The sequence below is a fragment of the Bos grunniens genome, chromosome 2 (genome assembly GCF_055505025.1).
Source record: "Bos grunniens cultivar Pamir isolate PY7600 chromosome 2, Bosgru_T2T1.0, whole genome shotgun sequence".
Classification (NCBI taxonomy): domain Eukaryota; kingdom Metazoa; phylum Chordata; class Mammalia; order Artiodactyla; family Bovidae; genus Bos; species Bos grunniens.
The window spans coordinates 89,463,146-89,487,778 of record NC_141166.1 but is presented as its reverse complement, the minus strand read 5'-3'; the positions used below and the strand labels follow the sequence as shown (position 1 = coordinate 89,487,778).

Here is a 24,633-nt window from a genome sequence, read left to right as displayed (position 1 = left end):
CTGTGATGGGGAAGGGCCACTCACCGGATTCTGCTGGCAGACAGGGAGGGGCCACTGTGTCAGCTGCCTGCTTTGCTGAAGAAAGAAAAAATGAGGGACATTTTCAAAATTGGTTTCCAAGGTTTTGAAAACAAATCAGAGGTTTTCCTCAGGATGAGCATGAAACATTCCAGATAAGGCACTCTCTGCATCACTAGATCGCTGGACTGTAAACTTTAAATGGAGAACGGAGAATCTAGGCAGGGTATCGGACAAAGAGTGTCCACAATGATGTGGGTTTAAGAATGAGGGGAGATAAATTATCAGGAAAACCATCTGTCTTGAGGTCTGAGAAGTAGAAGGTATTGTCAAAATAGAGAGATCTTTGGGGAATACTGAAAATTGAGCTGCAGAGAAGGCAAATGGGAAAAACCACAAAATCAGCAGAATAGCTTTCCAAGGAATAATCAAACAAGGTACCTGAAGAGTAGAAAAATGGTTCAATAAAGCTGACTGTGCAGCCAGATTCTAGGGCAGCTACCAACCTTAATTGTTTCTGTGTTGGTTTGAGCCAAGCATGAAGCAGGGCAGGATGAATGGCTGTAAAAGCTCACTTGTTCTTCGATGGGATCCGAAGTCATCCTCCTGCCTCGGTGCCCTGGGGCATCCTACACTGAGCCATGAAAGCAGGAGCTATACACGAGGCTGCAGGGGAGATAGGGAGACCCAACCTCAAAGAATTCAGGAGGAAGAGATTCCCATGACCTGGCTGAGGAAATACACTGAACTAGTTTTTAAGGAGCCTGTAGGTAAGTGGATATTAATTATCGAACATTTCAGTGCAAAGCACATGCATGTCCATGATGTTCTCATTCAAGAGAATAAAATAAATCCCTTTTAATTTACTTTACTTCACCTGGTTTCCATTTTTAATTATCCAAAAGCTGAAATTGCCAAGAGTTTTTAACAATAAAAGCAGCAACAAGTCTTGAAATGTAAATAAAGGGAAATGGTAGGCTATAGCTGAATATGCTTTGCCACTGAATCTTTTTAAAAAAATTTTTTAAATGTTTCTCTGTCAAAAAAATTATATAGGTCAATAATTGTGAATTCTGAAAAATTTACTATTTAATTAATATTCTATACAGCAAGCACCTAGTATAATTCTTTTATTTTAGAAGGATTGTACACAACTCCATTTCAGGTAAAATTTCCTTCTGAATGTTGAATATTTTACTGTCAATATGAAAATAAGCCCTTCAAATATTGCTGTTTTTCTTACATTCACTTCTGGCAAATACATGTGCATTTTGTTTGTAAAAAACTTAAAAATGGGATAGTAAATTCATTTCCTACTGGGGATGTACCAAATTACCACAAAGTTAGTGGCTTAAAACAATATAGCTTTATCATCTTATAACTCTCTGGGTCAGAAGTCTGCAGTGGGTCTCTCTGGGCAAATGGCAAGGTTCCTGCTGCATTTCTTTCCTGAAGGCTCCGTGTTCTTGCCTTTTCCAGGTCTTAAAGGCCTCCTGCATACTTTGGCTCAGGCTCTCCTTTCACCTTCAAAGCAGCCACGACCAGCTGAGTCCACTCCAGTCTCTCTCAAGATGTGATCTGTCTGGTTCTGACTCTTCTGTATCTTTCTTCCCCATTTAAGGACCTTTGTTTACACTGGGCTCATAGGGAAAATCCAGAACAATCTCCTTATTTTAAGGTCAATTAAGTAATCCCCTCAGTTCCATCTGCAACCTTACTTCTCCTTTATCATATAACATAATATTTCCAGGAATTAGGCTCCAGGAATTAGGAAATGGACATCTTCGGGGGTTACTATTTTGCCTTCCACAGAGAAGATGGGAATTGTCTCAGGAGATACTCATTTCACAGGGTCCCGGGACCTTGGGTATCTGATAAATGGTGTGGTGGTGATCTTAATGACATGAACTGAAGTCACAGGGACATACAAGCTGAACAAGCCTACTCAGCTGCAGAGGAATTAACAAACTCTGGCTTTTTCAGAGTGGAAAAAGCTGCTCTGTCTAGGACTTTTCACTGCCGAGATGCCTGAAGGTCTCTGTTCCCATGCGGACTGGACAGGATGTCTGGTAGGAGAGAGGTCTAGGACAGAAGTAGGACTTCACACCATGGACCACATGCAGAGGGGGTTAGGAGTGGGGGCTGCAGGCACAGAGTGCAAAATCCTCTCACAAATGGTATCATTTCACCTTCGCTCCCATCCACCAGGTTTCTCAGCATCTCCATTTCACTGCAGACATGTTAAATTGGTCAATTTGCCCAAGATGATGCTCTCAGAGCAATAAAGTCAAGGCCTAATTCATCTCTACTGACCCAAACCCCAGGCTTTCCCCACCAGTCACACCTCTCCCTAAAGCACGCAGCCCCAGGGTGACTTATGGGACACCAAAGTCAGACATTCACATCACAGAGTTACCCTAAGTTAAAAATTGCAATTTTAGGGACTTCCCTAGTGATACAGTAGCTAAGACTCTGTATTCCCAATGTAGGGGGCCCAGACCATATGGCTCAGTACTGATTTATTAAATGTATTATGGATAAACTTACTTGAAAGGTAAGCTTCAGCTGGAATTAACCCTCCTCTTTTGAAATGAAAATAACAGCTATGGGATAATAATAATAATTCAATCACTCCATAACCTGGTTACTAGGAAAATACCAGGAAACAGGCATCCAAGGAAGGAAGTCTCTTATTTCTTTTCCTTTCAAGGCAATTTAGGTAAATTACAGATACTTCCCTTCCAGGGTTGAAGACTATCAGTGGAATTCTTAGTATGGCTCATTTATATTAATGTCTTCAATTTATAATTTCTTGGACCCTTCTTTCTTTATGATACCAGGTTTCAGTTCACATTAAAATAACTTTGTAAGACTAGTAAGTTGCAAATCAAGAGAAGAGTGTTTTACATGTGGGTTCTACATTTTAGAAGAAGAGAAAATTGTTTGAAAGCAATCATTTTCTGTACTTAATGAGTCTCTAATTTCTTTCCTTTTTGCTTCTGACAGTTGAATAGCTGAATAGAACATAATAGTTTGGATATTCAATACAAAACAATCTTTTCCTTTGGAAAATGGAAACACTTTGCAAAATTTGCCCCAACCTTAAAGGTGTTTCATCTTCAATAAACCTTGAGTACTATTCCATCACTTATTAGCCACATCGCCATTATGTGTGTGTCTCTGTTTATCTCTCTTACTAGACAGTGAGTTGGTTGAGGTTGGATAAGTGGACTGTGTACCTAAGGAATGCCTGTTCGCTGTTTGGCCCAATTATGGTGAATTTCACAAAGAAACATGTGGGCATGTTTAGTCCTCAGGTAGGATTGACAGAGAAAGGAAGAGGGGCACAATGAAATAAAAACAATCATAAAAGTGAACAATAAGTCTACAAGAAACACTCTTTCAGTGTCATTCATACACACCATCATATACTATGCACCCATTATGAATCACATGCTGAGAGTATGAAAATAAATCAAGCAACGTATAGCAACCATACCTCAGTAAAACTGTTTAAAAAAAAAGAAAGAAAATTAATCAAATAGACCTCAACCTGGAAAGGCGCTCACATCTAAATGTGGTAATTCCAAGATTAGAGACAAGAGGAAATGCCTCCTGGTGAATTTCTAGGGTGAGAAAGCAGTTCAGGAGAATAAAAAAATCAGAATGGGACTCCATGAGATGGGAACCTCACCAACAACTGCTGAAAGAGTGAAAGCCCAGGCTGAGGTCAGGATACAGTGTATAGTTAGGTTTGAGAAAGGCTGGGGGAACGTATTGTGAAGAGTTTTGGTGAATTTCAGGAACAAGTTGATGAATTCATATTTATTTTAGCAAAGAAGAGTCCTTAAATGTTTTGAGCAGAGAACTGACATACTCTGAATGGAACTTCTGGAAATCCAAAAGACTACATAGAGTGAAGAACAAACAGAATTGTTCCCCAAGAGTATTACAATAAGAAGCAGTCAAGGTCTTTTTCGTTTACCCTACCTAGGCTCTCACGGCCCAGTGCTGGGTTTGTCAGTGACGCCCACAGGATGGTGAGCCTGGTTAGAGGGCTACCACAGACTGAAGAGCATGCTGGTGCCTGGATATACAGAACTATCAAAGCACAAAGTCATGCTTTCTGTGAGGTGTCACCACACCTCCTGGAAGGAAGGATGCCTACAAGATGTCCTGAGTCATCCAGCAAAATGTATCCCTAAATGTGCTGCTGTTAGGTTAGAGAAGGTCTGTGGTTCATTCACTGCTATAGCATATTTGAATAATTATATCTGTGAGCATGTGAGAAGTGCCCTGAGTTAAACATAAGTATAAATCACCACCTCCAAACAATTCTTCTGATGAATGTTGGCAGGTAGAGTATTGCTACCTTTCCAAGTCCTTCCTTCATCTATAAAGACCAGGAGACTCCTCAGTTGCCAGCCTGACCCCAGAAGTGCCCATTGACAGCAATATTCCAAATTAAAACAGATTACTGAATAGTTACACTTTTAGTTTAAAATTCATATAAATTAGAGCAAACACCAGAACAAAACCCAAGACACATGAATCCCAGACCACTGTACTGTTGTAAGCACCCTCTCAAAGGATTATCTCCTTTACCTTAAAAATTAATTCCCTGCCAAACGGGAAGCTCATAAATCCCCAGAGGCCATAGGGATGGTAGACCTTTATAGAAACAACAGGATAATACTGGACAGCATCAATTCACATGTTCACAGCACTGGGTCCAGTAAACTGACTTCTGGAGAAGGTATCCTCTAGAAATAACTCGGCAAAAGAAAACAGCTCTGTGCACGCATTCGATCACTACACCAGCACCCAGAGTAAGGGGAAAGGAGATTTGAATGATCAAGCAGTGATCTATCACTTACGTCACCACTGAACATTATAACCATAAAGATACTATGTAACATGGAAAACCACTTATGGAGTAGGCTCTGGTTTTTGTTTTCTTTTTTTTTTTTTAAGGAAGAATTGTATATCTATGGTTGGAAATACATTAATTTTCCAAAATGTTTAAGTATCAACCAAGAGCAGGAAAAGGAGGATATTAAAAAATTAACATGGATGATGTAGGGTGGTAAGACCATGGCTGATTTTGCTGTTGCTATGCTTTCACCTTACCATCATGTGAAAAAGCAGTTCTGCCACTGACAAAGGAGGAAAAATCAATTCTGTCCCAACCCATACAAAGAGAGACATAAATGGGTGTAAAAGAGTTTCCAGCTCCTTCTGCAAAGAGCTGTGTGGCCTTCACCTGCAAGGCAACCTCTTCCTCAGATACCAGGACAAAGAAGAGGCGCACCTGTGAGCGACAAAGGCAGCCCTCCCTCGCCTTCTTCCCTCGCAGCGCTGCCCACCCTGACATCCTAATGGGCACGGGAGCTTTTGTTTAGCTGGGGGGAGGGACCGCATCAGAGGGTGCCTGTGCTAAAGGGGAATGCACTTTCAGGACAAGAGGTTTCATCATTCCCAGCATTAGCGGCAGAATGGAGACAGGGTACGCGGCAGATTGATCATCATGCCGGAAATTAAAAACACACGGGCCAGGGCGAGGCGGGAGGCTGGGTTCCCCCCGCCCCGGGCTGCTGCCCTGCGGCGGGAGCCAGGCGGCAGGAGGGCACGGTGCCGTTTTTTCTCCCAAGACGCCGCACCCTCTCACCGTTTGGTGTTCTCAGTGTCACCCACGACATACGCATCACAAATCCGCATCACACACAGGCTGTAAATGGCTGGTACTTAATTACAGAGTTCAGGGTGGGCTGTTGTCCCGGGAGCAGCGGCGGCACAGCACTGATGAGGGGAGAAAGGAGAGAGGCCCGGCTATAGCACAGGTCCCTACTCAGGTCTTTTCTCAATAATATTTAAAACAGAAATCTGTAAAGCGGCTACACATAATTGTAAAGTAACTGAAGATAAAGAAGCAAATATTACATTTGCAGAGCAGACTCCCACCCAGTCTCAAGGTAAGGATCAAAGGAACAAATATTACATTTGCAGAGCAGACTTCCACCGAGTGTCAAGGTAAGGATCAAAGGATCCCCCTGCTTGAGGTGGGATGTCCTTTCTTTTTCTAACTCCAACAACACTGTTTCCTCTTCTCTTTGGACACTCAGCACACTAATTTTTTGGCGGGTCGGGGTTGAGGGTGGGGTGGGGGCAGGGATCTCGTCTCACTTATCACAGCAAGTTCACAATGCTTAGCACAACTGATCTTAGCACACAATAATCCCTCAATATGCCAGACTAGAACCAAAATTCCTAAACGCAAAAGACAATCAAGATGCTGCTGCTGCTAAGTCACTTCAGTCCTGTCCGACTCCATGTGACCCCATAGACGGCAGCCCACGAGGCTCCCCCGTCCCTGGGATTCTCCAGGCAAGAACACTGGAGTGGGTTGCCATTTCCTTCTCCAAAGCATGAAAGTGAAAAGTGAAAGTGAAGTCGCTCAGTCATGTGGGACTCTTAGCGACCCCATGGACTGCAGCCTACTAGGCTCCTCCATCCATGGGATTTTTCCAGGCAAGAGTACTGGAGTGGGGTGCCATTGCCTTCTCCTGGACAATCAAGATGTTGGCATCTAAATGTTAGCGCAGCCATCTGATATAGAAATATATTACCAATAGAAATATAACGCCAGCCAAAAATGCAAGCCACACATGTACCTTTAAATTTTCTAGTAGTCACATTTTAAAAAGTAATAAGAATAGGGGACATTTATTTCATTAATGTTATTTAACCCAATACATCCAAAATGTTACTACTTCAACATGTAATGAATACCAAAAAAAAAAATGAGTAAATTAATATTTTACGTTTTTTGTACAGAGACTTTGAAAGCCAGTTTACAAATATTTTATATCTCTTGCACCCCCCAATTTGGACAACCCACACTCAGGGGCTTGGTGGCTACCATTTTGGACAGCACAGTATTGCAGTGAAGCTCCAAAAAGTCCACAGTACAGAAAAATGCCTCTTTATAAAGAGAAGTATGGTAATAAAGAACTCATTTAAAGTTTTACATTAACCTGTATGTTACCTCTTTATATTTGTTTTTAATAGAACTAAGGAAGCAAGATAGGTGTACATTTTCCCCTTTACAAACTTGTTTGGATAATTGTGTAAATCAGAAAATATAGTTTAAAATATATCCTCCACAGGGAACTATATTCAATATCCCGTGATAAACCATAATGGAAAAGAATATAAAAAAGAATGTGTGCATGTGTGTGTGTGTATATATATATATATCCTGTGTGCTCAGTCGTGTCTGACTCTTTGCAACCCCATGGACTGTAGCCTGCCAGGTTCCTCTGTCCATGGAATTTTCCAGGCAAGAATACTGGAGAGGGTTGCCATTTCCTTCTCCAGTGAGTGTGAACTCAGTGCAGAGTATGGAATTTTGCAGGGAAGGATCCTGGAGCAGGTTGCCATTTCCTACTCCAGAGGATCTTCCCAATGCAGGGACTGAACCAGCGTCTCCTGCATTGGCAGGCAGATTCTTTACCACTAGCGCCACCTGCGAAGTCCTCACATGCCCCCTAAAAGGGCAGAAAATGTGTGAGACATATAGTGCACAGTTAAAATCCCAACATGCCCGTAACTGTAGTGCCAATTGAGGGAGAATAAGACAGATTCAGTATTTGAAGAAATACTTCACAGAGAAGTATTCTAAACCTTAGAATATTTCAAAATGAAGCCACAGACTGAAGAATATCCGTAAAACAGCCCTCTTCCGCCAAATCTAAATTCATCACAGTAATCTAGAGAAAACAAAGACAAAGAGAATATTTTACAAGTGAAACCATTTACCTCAGGTTGGGACTTGAACCCATGTGCTGGGACTCGAACCCAGCCAAAACCCTGCTTGGGACTTGAACCCACATGGGTGGGACTCAAACCCAGCTAAAACCCATGGTATCTGGTTTAAGGACCTAATGAAGCTCAGGTTCTTGATGCTCATTGTAGAAAGACATCAGTGAGAGACAAAGTGATAGGTAAGAAGTGGATTTATTCAGATTCAGAAAGAAGCACACTCCACAGATAGAGTGTGGGCCCTCACAGAGGGTGAGCATATACAGAATATATGCATCACTTGCTGTACTGTAGAAATTAACATAACATTGTAAATCAACTATACTCCAATGGAAAAAAAAAATACATCCTCAAGCCAGTCTTTTCCAAGAGCCATATTCATTAAGGAAAATTTAACAACGCACACAAGCAAGCGTTACTCTAGGATATAGTACTTTGGTGTTTTTTCCCCACTTGCCTGAGCAGATAATTAGTAGGTTGTGTTGTTTAGTAATTATTACTAAAGAGCTAAGCACTTCCCTTCTAAAGTCTACTTTCACAAATATTATATCAACAAACCATTAGTAGTTAGAAGATAGTTTCAATGCTACCGTGATGACATTAGTAGCAGGGGTCCTGGAATGCCAAAAGCCTCACCTAAGAGTCTTCTGCCTAAGAGTCTTCCCCCTTCTGGGTGGGTAAGTTTGCGCCACACAGGAACAGGAACAGAGCAGGCATCCAAGTACCACCTGATGGGTGGTAGGATGCATCAACCCAATGTCAAACCTGGCCAGTCTCCAGCAAGAAGGCTTATGTGGTCTTCCTACTTTCCTCACCCCACCACCCGACCCTCCCACAGCCCAACCTGTTCTGAACCTTGAGACCAGCCCACATGAGCCTGAATCTGTGGGTCCAGACTACTTATCCATTCAGCAGTGGGTGATGCCGAGATGGAAAAACAGCCAGTTCCTGGGAGCCAGCCCAGGAAGCCAGACCCTGCAGGGGTCAGCTTACCAGAGGCAGACACAGGAAGGAGCTGAACGCTACCCACGGGATCTTGCCACCAGTAACCAGGAACAACAGAGCTTTGGACAATGACCAATCAAATGGGCACTTGTTCCTCTCTATGGAGCTGGGGGTGCTATGAAAGAAGAACAGAAGTCCCTTCCCCCAAGACTCCCCCAAGTTTCTGACGTCAGATGGAGTTGTTATTCACCCAGGTTCCCAGATGAAAGTCAACAATCTCAGTGGAGTGAGGTACCAGACAGGTCGTCAGTAAAAAAACTATGATGTAACCTCCTCAGAGGACTGAAGCGGGCTGTTCTTCATTTCCCCTTGAGGCAAAATGAGACCTAGAAGTGGGAGGGACGGCTCTTGTCAGAGAGCCTGGGGAGAGTCCCTGAGATTTGCCAACCGAGAATTGCGTAACCATGCTCTTTAAACAACATGCTTCTAAAATAACATTATTGATCAGCAGCTCTCAAGACCATACTCTGCAGTCAGAGAAGTTAAAGTCTCAATCATTGGATTTGGTTTTTATTTGCACTTTTTCTCCAACCCAACTCCCTTTTTTTATAAGAAGAGGGGGATACAGGAATAAAAGGAATTTTTAAAAAAATATAAAAAGAGAACTTCAAACCTTTTTCCTTAAAGTACTGTGTTGCACTGAATTCTCTTCTCACTTACACATGTTCCCTTCACCTCTCTGGATTTATGTTCCTGTATCCAATTCACATAAAGGATGAGTGTCCACTGACTGACAAGATAGTAAATAGTAACATACCAAGACACACCTAAAAGAACTGCTCTAAATGTACTTGGCAACAATTCTATGGAGCTTCCCAGGTGGCCAACTGGTAAGGAATCCGCCTGCCAGTGCAAGAGATAGAAGAGACTCAGGTGTGATGCCTGGGTCAGGAAGATCCCCTGGAGAAGGAAATGGCAACTCACTCCAGTATTCTTGCCTGGAAAATCCCATGGACAGAGAAGCCTGGCAGGCTACAGTCCACGGGGTCGCAAAGAGTCAGTCGGGACTGAACACACACACACACACACCAATTTTATAAGGGTGAGTACTGAGCTTGGAAAACAAATGAGTAACACATCTGCCTGCTTTCTTGACATTTATACAAGTCAACTAAAACAATGGGAGAGTAGGGGTGAGGGAGAGCTATAAGGCATGCAGCTCTTTAAACAGCTTTTCTGGGTGACACTGCAATGCTGGAGTTGGTTTATTAAAAAGCATAACTAGGGCGTGACCACTGTTAAGGAAGACAGGCTGGAAATCTTGATTAGCCCTGACTGCTCAGTGTGCGTCTCCACGGCCACACATGATTCTAGAGCAGAAGCCTCCCTCCCTCTTCTTTCAGGGTCAGTATGGACAAGCTTTTCTTTTTCTCCACACTTGTAGTCTATCGTACCTAGTACTCTGATTTGAGCAAACACAACTGTAGAAGAAACTTAAGAGGCAATGCGGAGAACTTGTCTGGGTATCAGACATTACGGAATTGTGCACATTTTAGTTGAGATGATGTTATTGTGGTTTTAAGAGTCCTGATCTTTTAGAGATATCAAAAGTTTAGGGATAAAATAGTACTCGCTTAGGCAGCACAAATACTAAAGTTCAGGGATAAAATAATGTGACGTGAGATTTCACTTTAAAATAATTGAGCGATTTGGGGAGAAAAGGTTAGAGGTATATAGCATGTAGCAAAATAAGATTAGCTCATCTGTTGATGACAGCTGAAACTGGTTGACAGACTCATGGGGGTACATTTTGATATTCTTTCCACTTTGGTGTGTGCTTGAAATTTTATATTTTTTCTGAGTACCTAGTAATCAAAGGAGAAGGTGGTAAAAAGCTCTTTCCAGGGCTTTTTTGGGAGGGCTATTATATCCCTTCTCAACTTACTGTTGCCCAAAGGTATGACAGGCCGTTCACTATAAGCTCCAAGAAGAAAGCACACATCCATCCTAGTTTTAAGACTACAATCTTGACCTCTATCTCTCTCTGTCTCAAGAGAGTTAGCTTTTGATCACCTCCAAGAAACAACATCCTTTAGGATACTGAACCTGACAAGAGACAGCCTACAAAAACCTATGGTTTACATTAGAAGTCTGAAGGCATTGTCATGTCCTGGATTTGTGGGTTAACAGTGCATGACAAAGTACACACTCTTGGTGAGAATTTAATTTAGCTCTGGTATGAAGGGATGCCTTATGAAACAAACTGGCACCAACTCTATGGGGTGGGCAAAGAAGTGAGGATATAAAATAGAAGACAATTCACCATCTCTAAGTTGCTCCCTCTGAAAACCCGTGGATACCTTAAAATCAGCTATATCCTTTTAGCCAGAAATCTCAATCCTAGGAATGTATTCTAACAAAAAATTGGGCAAGGATACAAAGAGATATGTACTGATAAACTGATGTTTATCACACCTTTGTTTATAATAGAAAAAGAAAACAGAAAATCAAATGACTATCAGTGGAAAATAAAGTATTACTTAGGAGACCTGGGTTCAGTTCCTGGGTTGGGAATATCTCCTGGAGGAACGCATGGCAACCCACTCCAGTATTCTTACCTGGAGAATTTTATGGACAGAAGAGCCTGGCAGGCTACAGTCCATGGGATTGCAAAGAGTCGGACACGACTGAGAGACTTTCACTTTCACTTTAGACACATAATGAAATTATATATAATCTTTAATAAATGGTGATGTCTGAGGTATACCATTGTGTAAAATGGTGGCTTTTAAAGCAGACTTTATAAAACTGTATCTTCATTTTAAAACAAAATGTGTTTTCTATAAAGTAGAAAAGAGCTGGAATAAACAATAAGATGTTAACAATGATGTTTTCTAGTTCATAAAATTAAAAGTGCTTTTTACCTTCTCCTTCATATTTTTCTGTATGGTCTGAGTCTTTTTTCAATGAGCATATATCAGGACCCCAGAGAAAACTATTCTTTCAAGACAATAACAACAAAATGATGAAGATGGTCAAAGTAGGGAAAAAGTCACCAGAGCTGGACAGAGGTCAAAGATAAAAATCCAAGAAAAATACCCTAAGCTTGGACATCAGACAGTTTAGGAAGGTCAGCATTCTTTCACTTTGTTCAAAAGACATCTTATACTGAGCAACTACTCTGTTCCAACTGCTAGTCCAGGAACTGAAATGGCAGTAAGTCTTCCTGACCTGCAAGGGGTTTAGTCTAATGCCGTGCAGGTACAATTTAGGGATGGTTATCCCAGGTGTGTGGGGTGTGGTCAGCTGTGGTGGAGAAGGGCATTGAGAAACCTAGGGGAATAGAAGCACAGATGAACACAAGATAAAGGGTGAGGCTAGGAAGGTACCTGGGCCCAGAGTATGGAAGGTCTACAGATGCACCCCTGAAGAATCTGGGTTCCAAACGACCAAGACTCTCTCCTTGACCATATTTTAATCAGGCTCCTCTGAGCCCTCGTCTCAACTGGGCCTTGAACTTGGACTTCCATGTCTGTCCTTGCAGAGTCCAGTGTGAGCAAGACTCCTCCTAAAGCAGTTTAGAGAGAATCCGCCCCATTCACCATCAATACCTCATCACCCCAGATACTTCAATGCTTGTATCTTAAAAGCTTTATATCTGGCCTGCCTGTACCAAGAATCCCCCATACTTTTCACATCTCTCTTAGTGACTGTCCTTCCACCTATGCACCCCACCAACCTGCTCCCCTTGTACTTGAAATTGACCCTGATTTCTCTCCCCTACTGGAACAGTATCAACCCGTACTATAATAGTCTTCCTTACTGTATTTACAAATGTGAGAATAATTTTTTCTTTAACACAACCTGAAGATACCAGGGAACCTATGAAGGGTCTTAAGCTTTCTAAAACCTAGTTAATCTGACAAACGTGCAGAGAAATAACCACTGTGGGTCTTCTCACAGCGTACATTTTCTGAACCTGGCACCATACTCGGCAATCTATACACATCAGCTCATGTAACCATCACAAGGATCCTACAAAGGTGGAGAGTGTTATCATCCATATTTCACAGGCCAGGAAACTGGAACTTAGTGTGGTGTGGCCATGTGTCTAAGTACATAAAGCGAAGAAGTCATAGAGCTGGGAAGTTGGTCCTGGGCTGTCTGCCTTGCGTCCAAGTTTGGTGTTGGGGATAGTAGAATGAATTTACAACTCTATTTTCTCTCAAGTTCTGCAGTATTTTCAAATAACCACACACTCAACAGCTTTCTTCCTTGTAAAAGGACCTTGGTGGATACGCAGCAAGTAGGTTAAGGGAGGAGCTTTCTCGGCCACAAAGATAGGACTTTATGGAAAACCTGAGAGAAATCAGGTGAAATTGGATCTGTCAAGGAGCTATTCTTTTTTAACTCAAGAGAAATCATTAGGGAGTAGGTAGTTTTGTTTTTGCTTGTTTAATAAGGAGACACAGGTGAGAAATCTGAGACAGGCACTAAAGGGAGCCCAAAGGTGGGGGAAGTTTCCTATTCTAAAGGGAGGAGAAAAGTCAAGGAGGCAAAACCCTGTCATTAAACCAGGGAGTCGGGCCAGGGAAGCACAGGTGGAGGCAGAGGGAAATCCCCAGTGATGCCCAAGTTATTCAAGGAAATGCAGAAATTGGCATTTAGCGAGACTTGATTCTAGGCAAGGAAACAGCGGAAGACAGAACTGTCAATCAAGATACACTTACTAAGCAACTTGACAACGACAGTAAAAAGCACAAAGATGTTAAAAAAAAAAAAAACAGCTTCTGCTTCTAAGAAGCTTGTAATTTACACGAGGAGGATATTCACGCAAGCGCACATGCACATGCACACACCAATATGTGATCACTGCAGACAACAGGAACAGCTGATACAGTACGTAAATGGAACCTGAGCTCTGCCTTCTGAAGGTTAGGAATTCCACAGATAAGAATGGTGTGAACTAGTGGGTAGGAAACAAGGATGCAAGAAGCATTTTCAGGGGCTAGCCAGAATTAAGGGTGGTAATTTTGGGGGGCAAGGCTAATTCTTAAAACTGAGGAGACCTACAAGAGGAAGAGGAACGTGAGAGGTAATTAGCATATGCTGAGCATTTTCTCTGTGCCAGACCCTGTTTTGACCACTTCATTTCATTTCATTCCAACAATCCTGTGAGTTAAGTAATTATCTCCACTTGAAATATGACCAAACTGAGCCCCAGGAAAGTTAAGTAACCTGAAAAAAGCCCCACAGCGAGCTAGTAAATTCATAGGCAATTCCATCTGACTCTCCCCAATGCCTCTACCAACCCCAATCCTTTATTTTAGCACCAATTGCGTGCTCACCATAAACAAGAGGAACCTCCAGCGACACAAGCCAGATTATAATTACTCTCTTGTGTTCACTCATTCCAGGATTTCAGAGGGCAGGTTTACAGGAAACCACGAATTCATTTTCAGGTGATGTAAACACTTCCAAATTTAGGAAGAACATATCTCCACACTATTAAACACTACTGTTAATATTCACTTAGACACAGTGATGAATATCCTCTTTAAAAAGTCTGGCATAAAATATTACCACTTTTTAGTTTAAGCCACATTGGAAAACTGGCCATTTCTTAGAGTTAAACATACAGTTATGGTATGATCTAGTAATCCCACTCCCGGCTGATTACCCAAGAGAAATAAAAATGTATACTCACACAAGAACCCATATGTAAAGGTTTATAGCAGCTTTATTCACAATCATCTCAGACTGGAAATAACCCAAATGTCCTTCAACAGGTGAATGGATAAACAAATTGTGATATACTTGTATAAAGGAATACCATTAAGCAATAAAAAGTAATGAACTTTTTTTTTAAGGAATAAACTATTGATACATGGAACAACAACCTAAACCTCAATGGACTCAATCTCAGAAAGATACTTAAATTTATGATTCCATTTTTATGACAATCTGGAAAAGGCAAAGTTATGTAGAAGAAGAAGAGATAAGTGGTTGCCAGAGGTTAAGAGAGGGGAGAAGGTTTGATTACAGAGGGATGACATGAGAGATTTGGGGGGTTTGGTTTTGTTTTTTTGAGTGATGAAACTGTTGTGTATCTTGAGTATGGTGGTATATGGTAGTTAGAATAATGGTTCAAAAGATGTCTACACGAAACGTGTGAATATATGAAAGTTACAGGATGAAAGGAAATTTGCAAATTAAACTGATTGCTAATCAGATGACCTTATAATAGGGACATCATCCCATATTATCTGGCTGGGCTCACTGTAACCAGATGGGCCCTGAAAAGTGGAATAGGGAGGCAGAGGAGTCAGTGAGAAAGATATGCCATGGAAGAAGAGACAGAAGAGATTTGAAGCATGAGAGGGGATCAATCCACCCTTGGCTCTTAAGGTATAGGAAGGGGGCCATACGGCCAGGACCTGAGAGTGGCCTCTAGCAGCTAGGAACAGCCCCAGGCTGACAGCCAGCAAGGGGACGGGACCTCAATCCTACAACCACAAGGACCAGATTCTGCCAAAACCTGAATGAGCAAAGAAATGGATTTTCTTCCAGATCCTCCATAAAAGAACATGGTCCTGTCAACACCTTGGTCTTGACCTTGTAAGACTCTAAGCAGAGAAACCAGCTGACTTGATGGACTTCGGTTGACTGAAAAAAAAAAAAAAGCACAACCTAAAAGTTGAGAATTATGTTTTATGTAAGGCATTTACTGAGGATTAGAGCAGGAGATGGCAGCCTGTCAGATAGCTCTGAGGGACTGTTCTAAAGAGTAAGAAAGGAGCCAGGATATACAGGAGGTTTTGAAGGGGGTTAAAGGAAAAAAGAAAATAAGTAGTGGAACTTCAAAAGATTACTGCTAATCACAAAAAACAGACATCTCAAGTTAATGATTTTAGTGCTTTTCTGTGTATGGGAAGATGGAAGAGTCTGGACTAATTGAAAACATTCCTTTGATATGAATCTTAACTATCCAGAACCAGTATCCTTTTTCCTCTGTCCTGAATTCCCCTCAGGGTGCACCACCAACTGCAGGCGACATTCTTTGTCCACATGAAGTATGGAAACTGTGTGATAATACATTTGTATCATTTTAAGCCTTCAAATTTGTGATAATTTGTTACAGCAGCAACAGAAAACTAATACAGCATTGCTACACAATTCTATGTATTTTTCACATCCCCTACAATAGAACTATAACCGAAAAGAGTCATTTTACTCTGTATAAATTTTAAAATATTCTTGCCTTTAAAAATCATGACTACAGACAGAAAGAAAAATTCTGGCCATATTTCTTGACATCTTCAGCCCATAATCTCCACAACAGTAACTCAGGCTTGGAATTTGGTTTCTGTCCCCACCCCTGACTTCCCTACCCATCCACTGACCAGAACTAATCTAATCTCCTGGAGCCTAAGGCCACTTTCCACGCCAAAGGCCAGCTCAGGGTTTGTGGCTAATATTTTGCTTTGGCTTTCAAACAAGTCAAAACTTACACTGCCTCAGGGGAGGCACCCTTGGTTAACAAGACCTGCTTTCCCAGGAGTGCAAACAAGAGGAAAGCCCAAAACTGACATGCGAAAGTCCATTTCAAAGAAACCTACTGAGAACTCTCTCAAGACAGAGTTCCATCAATGCAGATACATCAAAACCAACAGGCAGAACTCAAAGTAATGGATGACTCACTAGGATTTTTAGCAGTTAATGAAGAAGTGTTCTGAGAAATGCTCTAAATCCAATATTTTTCTCTGAAAGAATTAATGTGGTGCCCCTCACCCCCACCCTCCACTTCTAGCTTATCACAAGTGTTATTAGCAGACCTAATTTTTAACAAGGTTGAATACAGTTCTTTACCAAGACATTTAAGAGATAGCACATAGCACATCTCTTTAAAATTATTTTTAACTACTCCCCATAGCCTACAGTCAATGAAAAGTCCATAAAGTCATTAAAATACACCAAGGTAAAGACTTCTAGATTCAACAAAGAGATCAATAAATATTTATTAAGTGCCTTCTGTGGGTAACACCCTGAGAAGTACAAGAAGCAAAACATGAATGGGTCTTGGCACTACACCTGCTTTACAATGTCATTAGACACGGGATCAAAATTAATAATAATCTGAGGGACTTCTGGTGGCGCAGTGGATAAGGATCTGCCTGCCAATGCAGGGGACAAGTGTTCAATCCCTGGTCAGGGAAGGCTCCACGTGCCTCAGAGCAGCTAAGCCCACGCACCACGACCACTGAGCACCTGCGCTGGAGCTCGCACTCAACAAGAGAAGCTACCACGCTGCAACCAGAGGAAACCCCCACAGCTACAAAGACCCTGCACAGCCAAAAATAAACAAAAATGTGTAAAATAAATAAGAATCTCTTAAAAATTAAAAAATGATCATCTAAGGCAAAAAATTATGAGATCACATACAAAATGAATGCTACAAGAGTCCGCAGTGGAAGAAACTGTGGCTGGGGCAGTGAGGGAAAGAAAGTTCTGCACAGGAGCACGGGGGAGAAAAGCAAGAATGAGAGAGAGAATCTCTTCAAGCTTTACCCCTGGTGGTTCAGGCGGTAAAACATCAGCCTGCAATGCAGGAGACCTGGGTTCGAGCTCTGAGTCAGGAAGATCCCCTGGAGAAGGGTATGGCAACCCATTCCAGTTCTCTTGCCTGGAGAATCCCATGGACAGAGGAGCCTGGTGGGCTACAACCCATGGCATCACAAAGAGTCAGACACGACTGAGTGACTAAGCACGTACTTCAAGATGACATTTCTTAAAAAAAGAGAAATCTAGGAACCCCATCTGCAAAATCTTCCTCTCAGCATACATCTCCACAAGAAATGAACAAGACTTTAAAGGAAAAACAATCACCCCAGTTTCAAAAACAAAAAAAGAATTTCTGAGATTCTGAATTTGGACTCACAGTTAACTGCACAGAAATTCATTCTTCATTCATCTCTGTTGGGTTCTGGGCTTCTTTGGTCATCCCCACAATCTATGGCCCTGCAAGGAGGGGAGAGCCCACCTAAGAGAGCCTCCACCGGCACCCGAGCCAGGTGGGCGGGTTCCAATTGAATTGACCTGGGAGCCTTCTACTCAGACGACAAAGGATGATACAGGCTGCAAGAACTGTCACTCCCTTTAGTTACACATTTCTAAGTAGGAATGGGAAGGGTCCTAGCACATGCCAACTCAAGTCCCAACACCCTTCAGCATTTGGCAGTCTTCGGTTCTGTACCAAACTCACTGAAAGATACATAAAAGAATGTTCATAGCCGCTCCATCTATATTAGCCTCGAAGTGGAAACTACCCAAACAGTTACTACCAACAGTTACTGGATAAATAAATTGTGGTATATTCATATAAGATACTACAGGTCAATGAGGATGAACCAACTGCAGCCACACATCACAACGTGGACCAATTTGACAACCATCATGTTGAACACAAGAACTCACACAAAGAGGTGAACATACTGTGTGGTTTTATGGATCTAAAGCTTAAAAAAAAAAAAAAAAAACTAAAAGTCAAAATAGCAGTTATTCTGAGGCACAGGGAGTTAGTGACTGGGAGGGACTTCGGGGGTCCTGAAAATGTCCGGTTCCTAGCCTAAGAGGTGGTTACGGGAGTGTTTACTTTATATAAAAAAAGAAAAGCTATATACACTTATTTTCTATATGAATGCTTTATTTCAAAGAAAAATTTATCTTAAAGAAAACTGAAAAGTGTTGTACTAAAGGATTATAGTAAGATAAAAAAATTTTCAATTTACCCCAGATTTACAGTTGAAGAGCTACATGTGTATTCGCATCCACAACCATTTGTTTAATATACTTTAGTAGTGTCATAAAATTAAGGAAGGATAACCATAAAATTAAGGATCTCTGCCTTGCACACAGATCAAAGGGATGATTTATTACTCCACTTCACTAGTTCTGGTATGTCACCCTTAGAAGACGGAGAAAGAGAAGAGCATGGAAAGGAAGAAGGTGGAGTAGGAGGGAGAGGAGGAGAAAGAAAAGAAACAGCTTGAGCCTCTCTTTAAAACCTCTGAAAACATAGGGTCACCAGAACATGTTCTAGGACTGAACAATTATTGGTTAAAAAACCGTTACCAGACAAGGGGCAGGGCTAGATGTCCCCAGTAACTCCCACTCTATCCAAACCACAAGCTGGCTCAGGAAACAGCAAATCACCCTGTAGGCTGACCCCAGCTTAGATGTGTAACCAACAAGCTACTATCCATAGATACGTCACTATCCAATGTCAGCCATCAAGTATAGAATTTTCTTCCTCATCAATAATTGTAGCATACATCTTTCCTTCAATTTAACACAAAGCAGATAGAAAACCCCTCCTTCCTAGCCCCTCAGGCCAGCTCTCAGAATGAACGACCACCCCCATAGCATTTGGAGGTCACGGTTTTCTGATGACTGTGAAAATGAGGAGGAGAGGAGGTCTTCAAGAGGAAATGCCTTTCTAAGGCAGGTACACGATGAAGTCCTTTGGCAATGCCGGAGCCTTGCCTCTGGTCTCCTTCCGCAGAGAAAGCCTGCCTTGCAAAGAAAGCCTGCCTTCCGCTTCGACCAGCACCTGCTAGTCCCTGGGGCCCTTCACAAGGACTGCGGCACAACCTTGGCAAAGATGCTGGGACTGTTTGGGCAGGCAAATGTCTGCCTCTGGTGCTTAAGAAGAGTCGACCTGACTCCAGCAGAGACCCTAAGTAAACTGTCACCTGTCAATCACTTGACCTAAATACCCCAGCCACTGGGGGAAAATAGGAGGGAGGGGGTAGTCTGAGCATGCTCAGTAATCGGGATGACATCATTTAATCAATGCTGAGGCCGGGAAGGCTGCATCAGCAGCCTCGAGCAGGCTGCCAGGAACGTGTCAGCGGGGATCGGGAGGCTCCCATTAACTCGGTCCCTCCCCACTGGACTCGCATACAAAGAGGGTACCGTCAGCTACACACGCTGGGAACAGAGGAGGGGGAAGGGTGGGGGTGGGGGCGGGGAAAGCTGGTTTATTTCATTTGACATATTCCTTTAAGAACTAAAACCCAAAGGTATTCCCTCCCCGCACCAGCAGCCGCGCTGCAGAAATGGAGCCAAGTCTGGGGAAGGGAAACTTGGGAAGGGAGATCAAAAGCGAGGGGGCCCCAGCCACACAAAGTAACTTGTTCTTTGAGTACAGAGGCTATTTGGCTTCGTTTGGGACCCCCGGTCCCACAGATGCGGGTGGGCGTACAGCCTCCTCACCGCCCAACATGAAACACACCCGAGGGTCTGCGGACACCAGGTGGGGGTCGCCCCACCGGGGAAGAGTGAGACTCGAGGTCCAAGTCAGGACAGCCTGGGTTGAGAGGAAGCAAGAGGAGACATACGAAGCCTCCGGGAGAGGCCACCAGTGTTCCCCCAGCCCCCGCCTTCCGCGTGCAGAGCAAGGTGAAACGCCGCGGGGAGCCAATTCGACACGGCTGTGGGAGCTCGGTGCAGAGGCTAGGATTTTTCCAGTAGCTTTTTTCCTTCTTTTACCAAAACTGTGAGAAGAGGCAAAGTGCTCGATAAATCAAAACGATACCTGGAATCATTTGTGGGTTACAGAGCTCATACTTTAAGGGGAGTCTGAGCTTGAGGATAACGCGAACACACTACCCACGCGACTTGGCCAGGGCGGGGAACAATAGACCCACTCGGGCCCCCACCCCAATAACAATGGCGGCGCCGAACCCTTGCTCGCCCCCTACCCCCTCTGCCGCCACCTGGGGCCGCCCCGGGGCCTCCAGTCGACCCTCAACTCGCCCAGGAGGGAACTACAGGGTGGGGGATTCTCTTCAAGTCCACCCTAGAGGGCAGCTCCCAAGGGATGTCCAAAGGGGCTGCCCGAGCATCTCTGCCCGGCCTGGGGCATCAGGGCGCCCGGCTGGGGCGCGAAGCATCAGGGAGGCCAGACTTCACAGCCACTTACCCCGATCACCACGGTCTCCTCGCCTTTAAATTTGGGGATGAATTTGTCCCCGCGGAGGATCTCTGCTTCGTTTAGTGGCCGGAACCGGCACATCACTTTGATGCTGCATTCGGCTGGATCCGCCATCTCGGCCGGCGGCAGGGAGGGGGCGCAGGGATGGGTGGGGGGCCGCGGTTCGGCACAACGAGGGAGAGCGGTTGACAACCGCACCGCCCCCAACAAGGCCGCCTCCCGCAGCCTAGACGACGCTTCTCAGCAGGTCATCGCGAACTCGGCTGGCTGGGCAGCTCCGGCCGCTCCGGCACCTTGTAGGTGGGCAGCCTATTAACCTTTGGCCCAGCCGGCTGCAGACCTGCCTTTCCTGACCCTGCGCTGCGCCCCAGGCCCACCTGCCCACGACCACGCGGCGGGCGGACGAGGCGATGCGCAGGGAGCCAGCCTCTCCCTACTCAGACCTCCCGGGCTCCTTCGAGCTCAGCCATCCTGCATCAGCACCAGCGCGCTCGGTCGCCTCCCCGACCCGCCCCTTCGCCCCGCCCTGCCTGGGCACAGCCCTGGTCGGTTACGTCACTGCGGGGATCCGCCCCACCCTCGCTCAGGCTCCGAGAGCGAAGCATCCTGGGACTTGTAGTCGCTGCACCTGCGGGTGAGAAGACTTGGATGCTTGGAGTTGGCTTTAGGGGATAGCGGCGGTGCCTAGGGTGATGCTTCCGAGAACCTGCAGATCTTGGGTGGCTGCCCAAGTCGATAAAACGATGAATGTCACATCCAATATTTCCCGTCAAAATCTCTATAACAAGGTCTATATTATCTCCTTAGATCTTTTCATGATCCCACAGGAAAGTCCCCTCTTAAGACCCTGTCCAACCAAACAGTTATGGAGCATTTTCTTTGTGCTCAACAGTTTTTAAGCGTTGTGAGGAAATTAGAAGGGAATTGAGATTTGCATGGATTTTGAAGCCAGTAATTCCTGAAAAAGCTTGTTCATACATTTTTTGGGGGGTCGGGAACTCCGTTAATATGTGATGAAAGTTAGGGACCTTTTCCATAACGGAAACAAAGACAAATAAACCTGTACACACCCACAGATTTTTTTCATGCTATTTTAGAGGGTCACCCTTGCCTGGAAAATCCCATGAACGGAGGAGCCTGGTAGGCTGCAGTCCATGGGGTCGCTAAGAGTCGGATACGACTGAGCGTCTTCACTTTCACTTTTCACTTTAATGCATTGAAGAAGGAAATGGCAACCCATTCCAGTGTTTTTGCCTGGAGAATCTCAGGGACGGGGGAGCCTGGTGGGCTGCCGTCTATGGGGTCGCACAGAGTCGGACACGACTGAAGCGACTTAGCAGCAGCAGGGACAATCGAACCCTGCCTTTAACACCCAGGTTAAGAAACTCTTAATTACTAGTATTTATTGTATAGTTTTGGAGAAGAAAATGGCAACCCACACCAGTATTCTTGCCTGGAGAATCCCATGGACACAGGAGATTGGCAGGCTCCAGTTCATGGGCTCACAAAGAGTCGGACACAACTAAGCAACTAACTGTTGTATAGTTTACACACCCTCTCCCTAACACCTATTTATAATCCTGTAGAATGAACAGATACATTATCAAGTCCAAAGTCCTTTGCAAACTACATCCAGGTCCCACGATTTCTGTTTACTTAATTAGCCTCATCTCTTACTGCTTCTTGTCTTGACATTTACACTCTGATAAACACCAAACTACTTGTGGCTTCTTCTGTTTAAATTTACCTCTTGCTCTGCTTGCTTCTTGTACTTTGTTTAAGCATTTACTCTCCTGAAGTCAAGCATTCATGCCTATCAGTAAGTATGTATACTAGGGCTCTTACCATGGAAGGTGATAGAAATCCACCCAGAGCCACTGAGTCTAAAGGAGAACTTGGGACTTCCTTGGTCCATTGGTTAAGATTCAGTGCTTCCACTGCAGAGGGCATGATCCCTGGGTCAGGAAGATCCCCTGGAGAAGGGAATGGCAACCCACTCTAATGTTCTTGCCTGGAGAATACCATGGACAGAGAAGCCTGGCGGGCTATGTCCTTGGGGTAGAAAAGAGTCGGAAAAGACTTAGCAACTGAGCACACACAGACAATATAGGCTTTAGATCACTATAGTGATAATCCTCTTGCAAATTATAAGTGTATCAAATTAACAAGCTGTATACCTTAAACTCAAGCTTCCCTGGTGGCTCAGTGGTAAAGAATCTGTCTACAGTGCAGGAGATCTGGGTTCAATTCCTGGGTTGGGAAGATCCCCTTGAGGAGGGAATGGCAACCCACTCCAGTAGTCTTGCCTGGAGAATTCCATGGACAGAGGAGCCTGGAGGGTTACAGTCCATAGGGTCACACAGAGTAGGACAAGACTGAAGTGGCTAAGCAACAGCAGCAGATACCTTAAACTTACACAACATTGTAAGTCAATTATGTTGCAATAAAGCTGGAGAAACAAACAAATTAGTAATAGATTTCCCCAGGGGAAGGAGTAAAAGGTGGGGGGAGGCATTGAGGTCCCTGGTTAATTCCCTGACATCCATCCCACCCCTCCCTACTGAAAAGCTAGAACACACTGTGGACAAATGTCCCCACCTCTGGGCATGGCTTTGGTTAGTCTCATCAAAATTCCATACTCAGGGATGGGCAGGATGAAGCCAAGGAGATAGAGGAAAAGTTTGCCAAATTTTTGGAAAGACATTCTATTTCCTAAAATTTCTCTCCCTGTCTGGAGGATAATATTCCACATTCAATTGCTACTGAAACATTTTGTGACTGTGTGGAGAACAAAGCTTAGGATGAAGCCAAGCTCTGGACAACAGAGCCAATAGACCAAAACTCCTGGGTCTTTGATTATATGATCAAGCCACCGAGATTGAACAACCCAAAGCACACCCTTCTCTAGACTTCTTTCTTGAGCCAGTAAATTTGCCTGTTCAAGTCAGCTTTCTGTGAATCGCAGCAAAAGGGTCTTATCTGATACCGGAAGATATGCAGGGAAGAGGTGAGCAAGGGACAGTCTGAAGGTCAGATTAAATTTACATGCCCAGGACAGTGAAAAAACCCATGTGACCAGAGTGAAATTCATGAGCAGTTACATCAGAGGCTAAGTGAAACAAGCCAGAGAAAGAAATACTGTATGATCTCACTTACATGCAGAATCTAAGAAAAACAAACCAAACATATAGATACCGAAACCAGATTGGTAGGTTGCCAAAGTGGGGGACGAAATGGGTGAAGGAAGTCAAAAGGTACAAACTTCTGGGACTTCCCTGGTGGTCCAGTGGCTAAGACTCCAAGCTCCCAATGCAGGCGGCCTGGGGTTTGATCCCTGGTCAGGGAACTAGATCCCACTTGTGATAACTAAAGATCCCACATGACACAACAGAGACCCAGTACAGTCAAATAAGTAAATAAATGTATTTTTTTAAAGGTGCAAACTTCTAGCTATAAGATAAATAAATCCTAGAAAAAAATTTATGGGTATATCAAAGAAGAAGGGAAGGGTGGGATGAATTGGGAGGCTGGGATTGACCTATGTATATACACTACTGATACCATGTATGAAATAGATCACTAATGAGAACCTGCTGTTCAGCACAGGGAACTCTACTCAGTGCTCTGTTCCTATGTGCATGCTAAGTCATTTCAGTTGTATCTGACTTGGCAACCCTTCGGACCGTGGCCCACCAAGCTCCTCTGCCAATGAGATTTTCCAGGCAAGAATACTGAAGTGGGTTGCCATTTCCTCCTCCAGGGAATCTCCTCAATCCAGGGATCAAACCTGTGTTTCTTATGTCTCCTGCACTGGGAGGCAAGTTCTTTACCACTAGCAGTGACCTAAGTCGGAA

General features: G+C 43.8%; 1 protein-coding gene across 6 annotated transcripts in view; it reads right to left on the bottom strand.

Moving 5' to 3' along the window:
• The window catches only part of KIF5C (kinesin family member 5C), a 159,714-nt gene extending 138,438 nt beyond the window's left edge, over positions 1–21,276 (bottom strand). For 3 of the 6 annotated variants that reach the window (XR_015146033.1, XM_086352621.1, XM_086352631.1), the window contains exons 1-2: positions 20,768–21,276; positions 25–75 (exon numbers count right to left, since the gene is read on the bottom strand). Coding sequence is in view for 4 of the 6 variants with exons in the window: in XM_086352621.1 (XP_086208747.1) it covers positions 25–75; positions 20,768–20,893 (177 nt within the window). In the remaining 2 variants the exon portion in view is untranslated. Of the gene's footprint in view, positions 1–24; positions 76–8,475; positions 8,597–20,767 lie in introns of those variants that run through there. The other 3 variants (XM_086352637.1, XM_086352641.1, XM_086352659.1) reach the window with 2 other exon arrangements.
• Between the last annotated feature and the right edge of the window lie 3,357 nt (positions 21,277–24,633).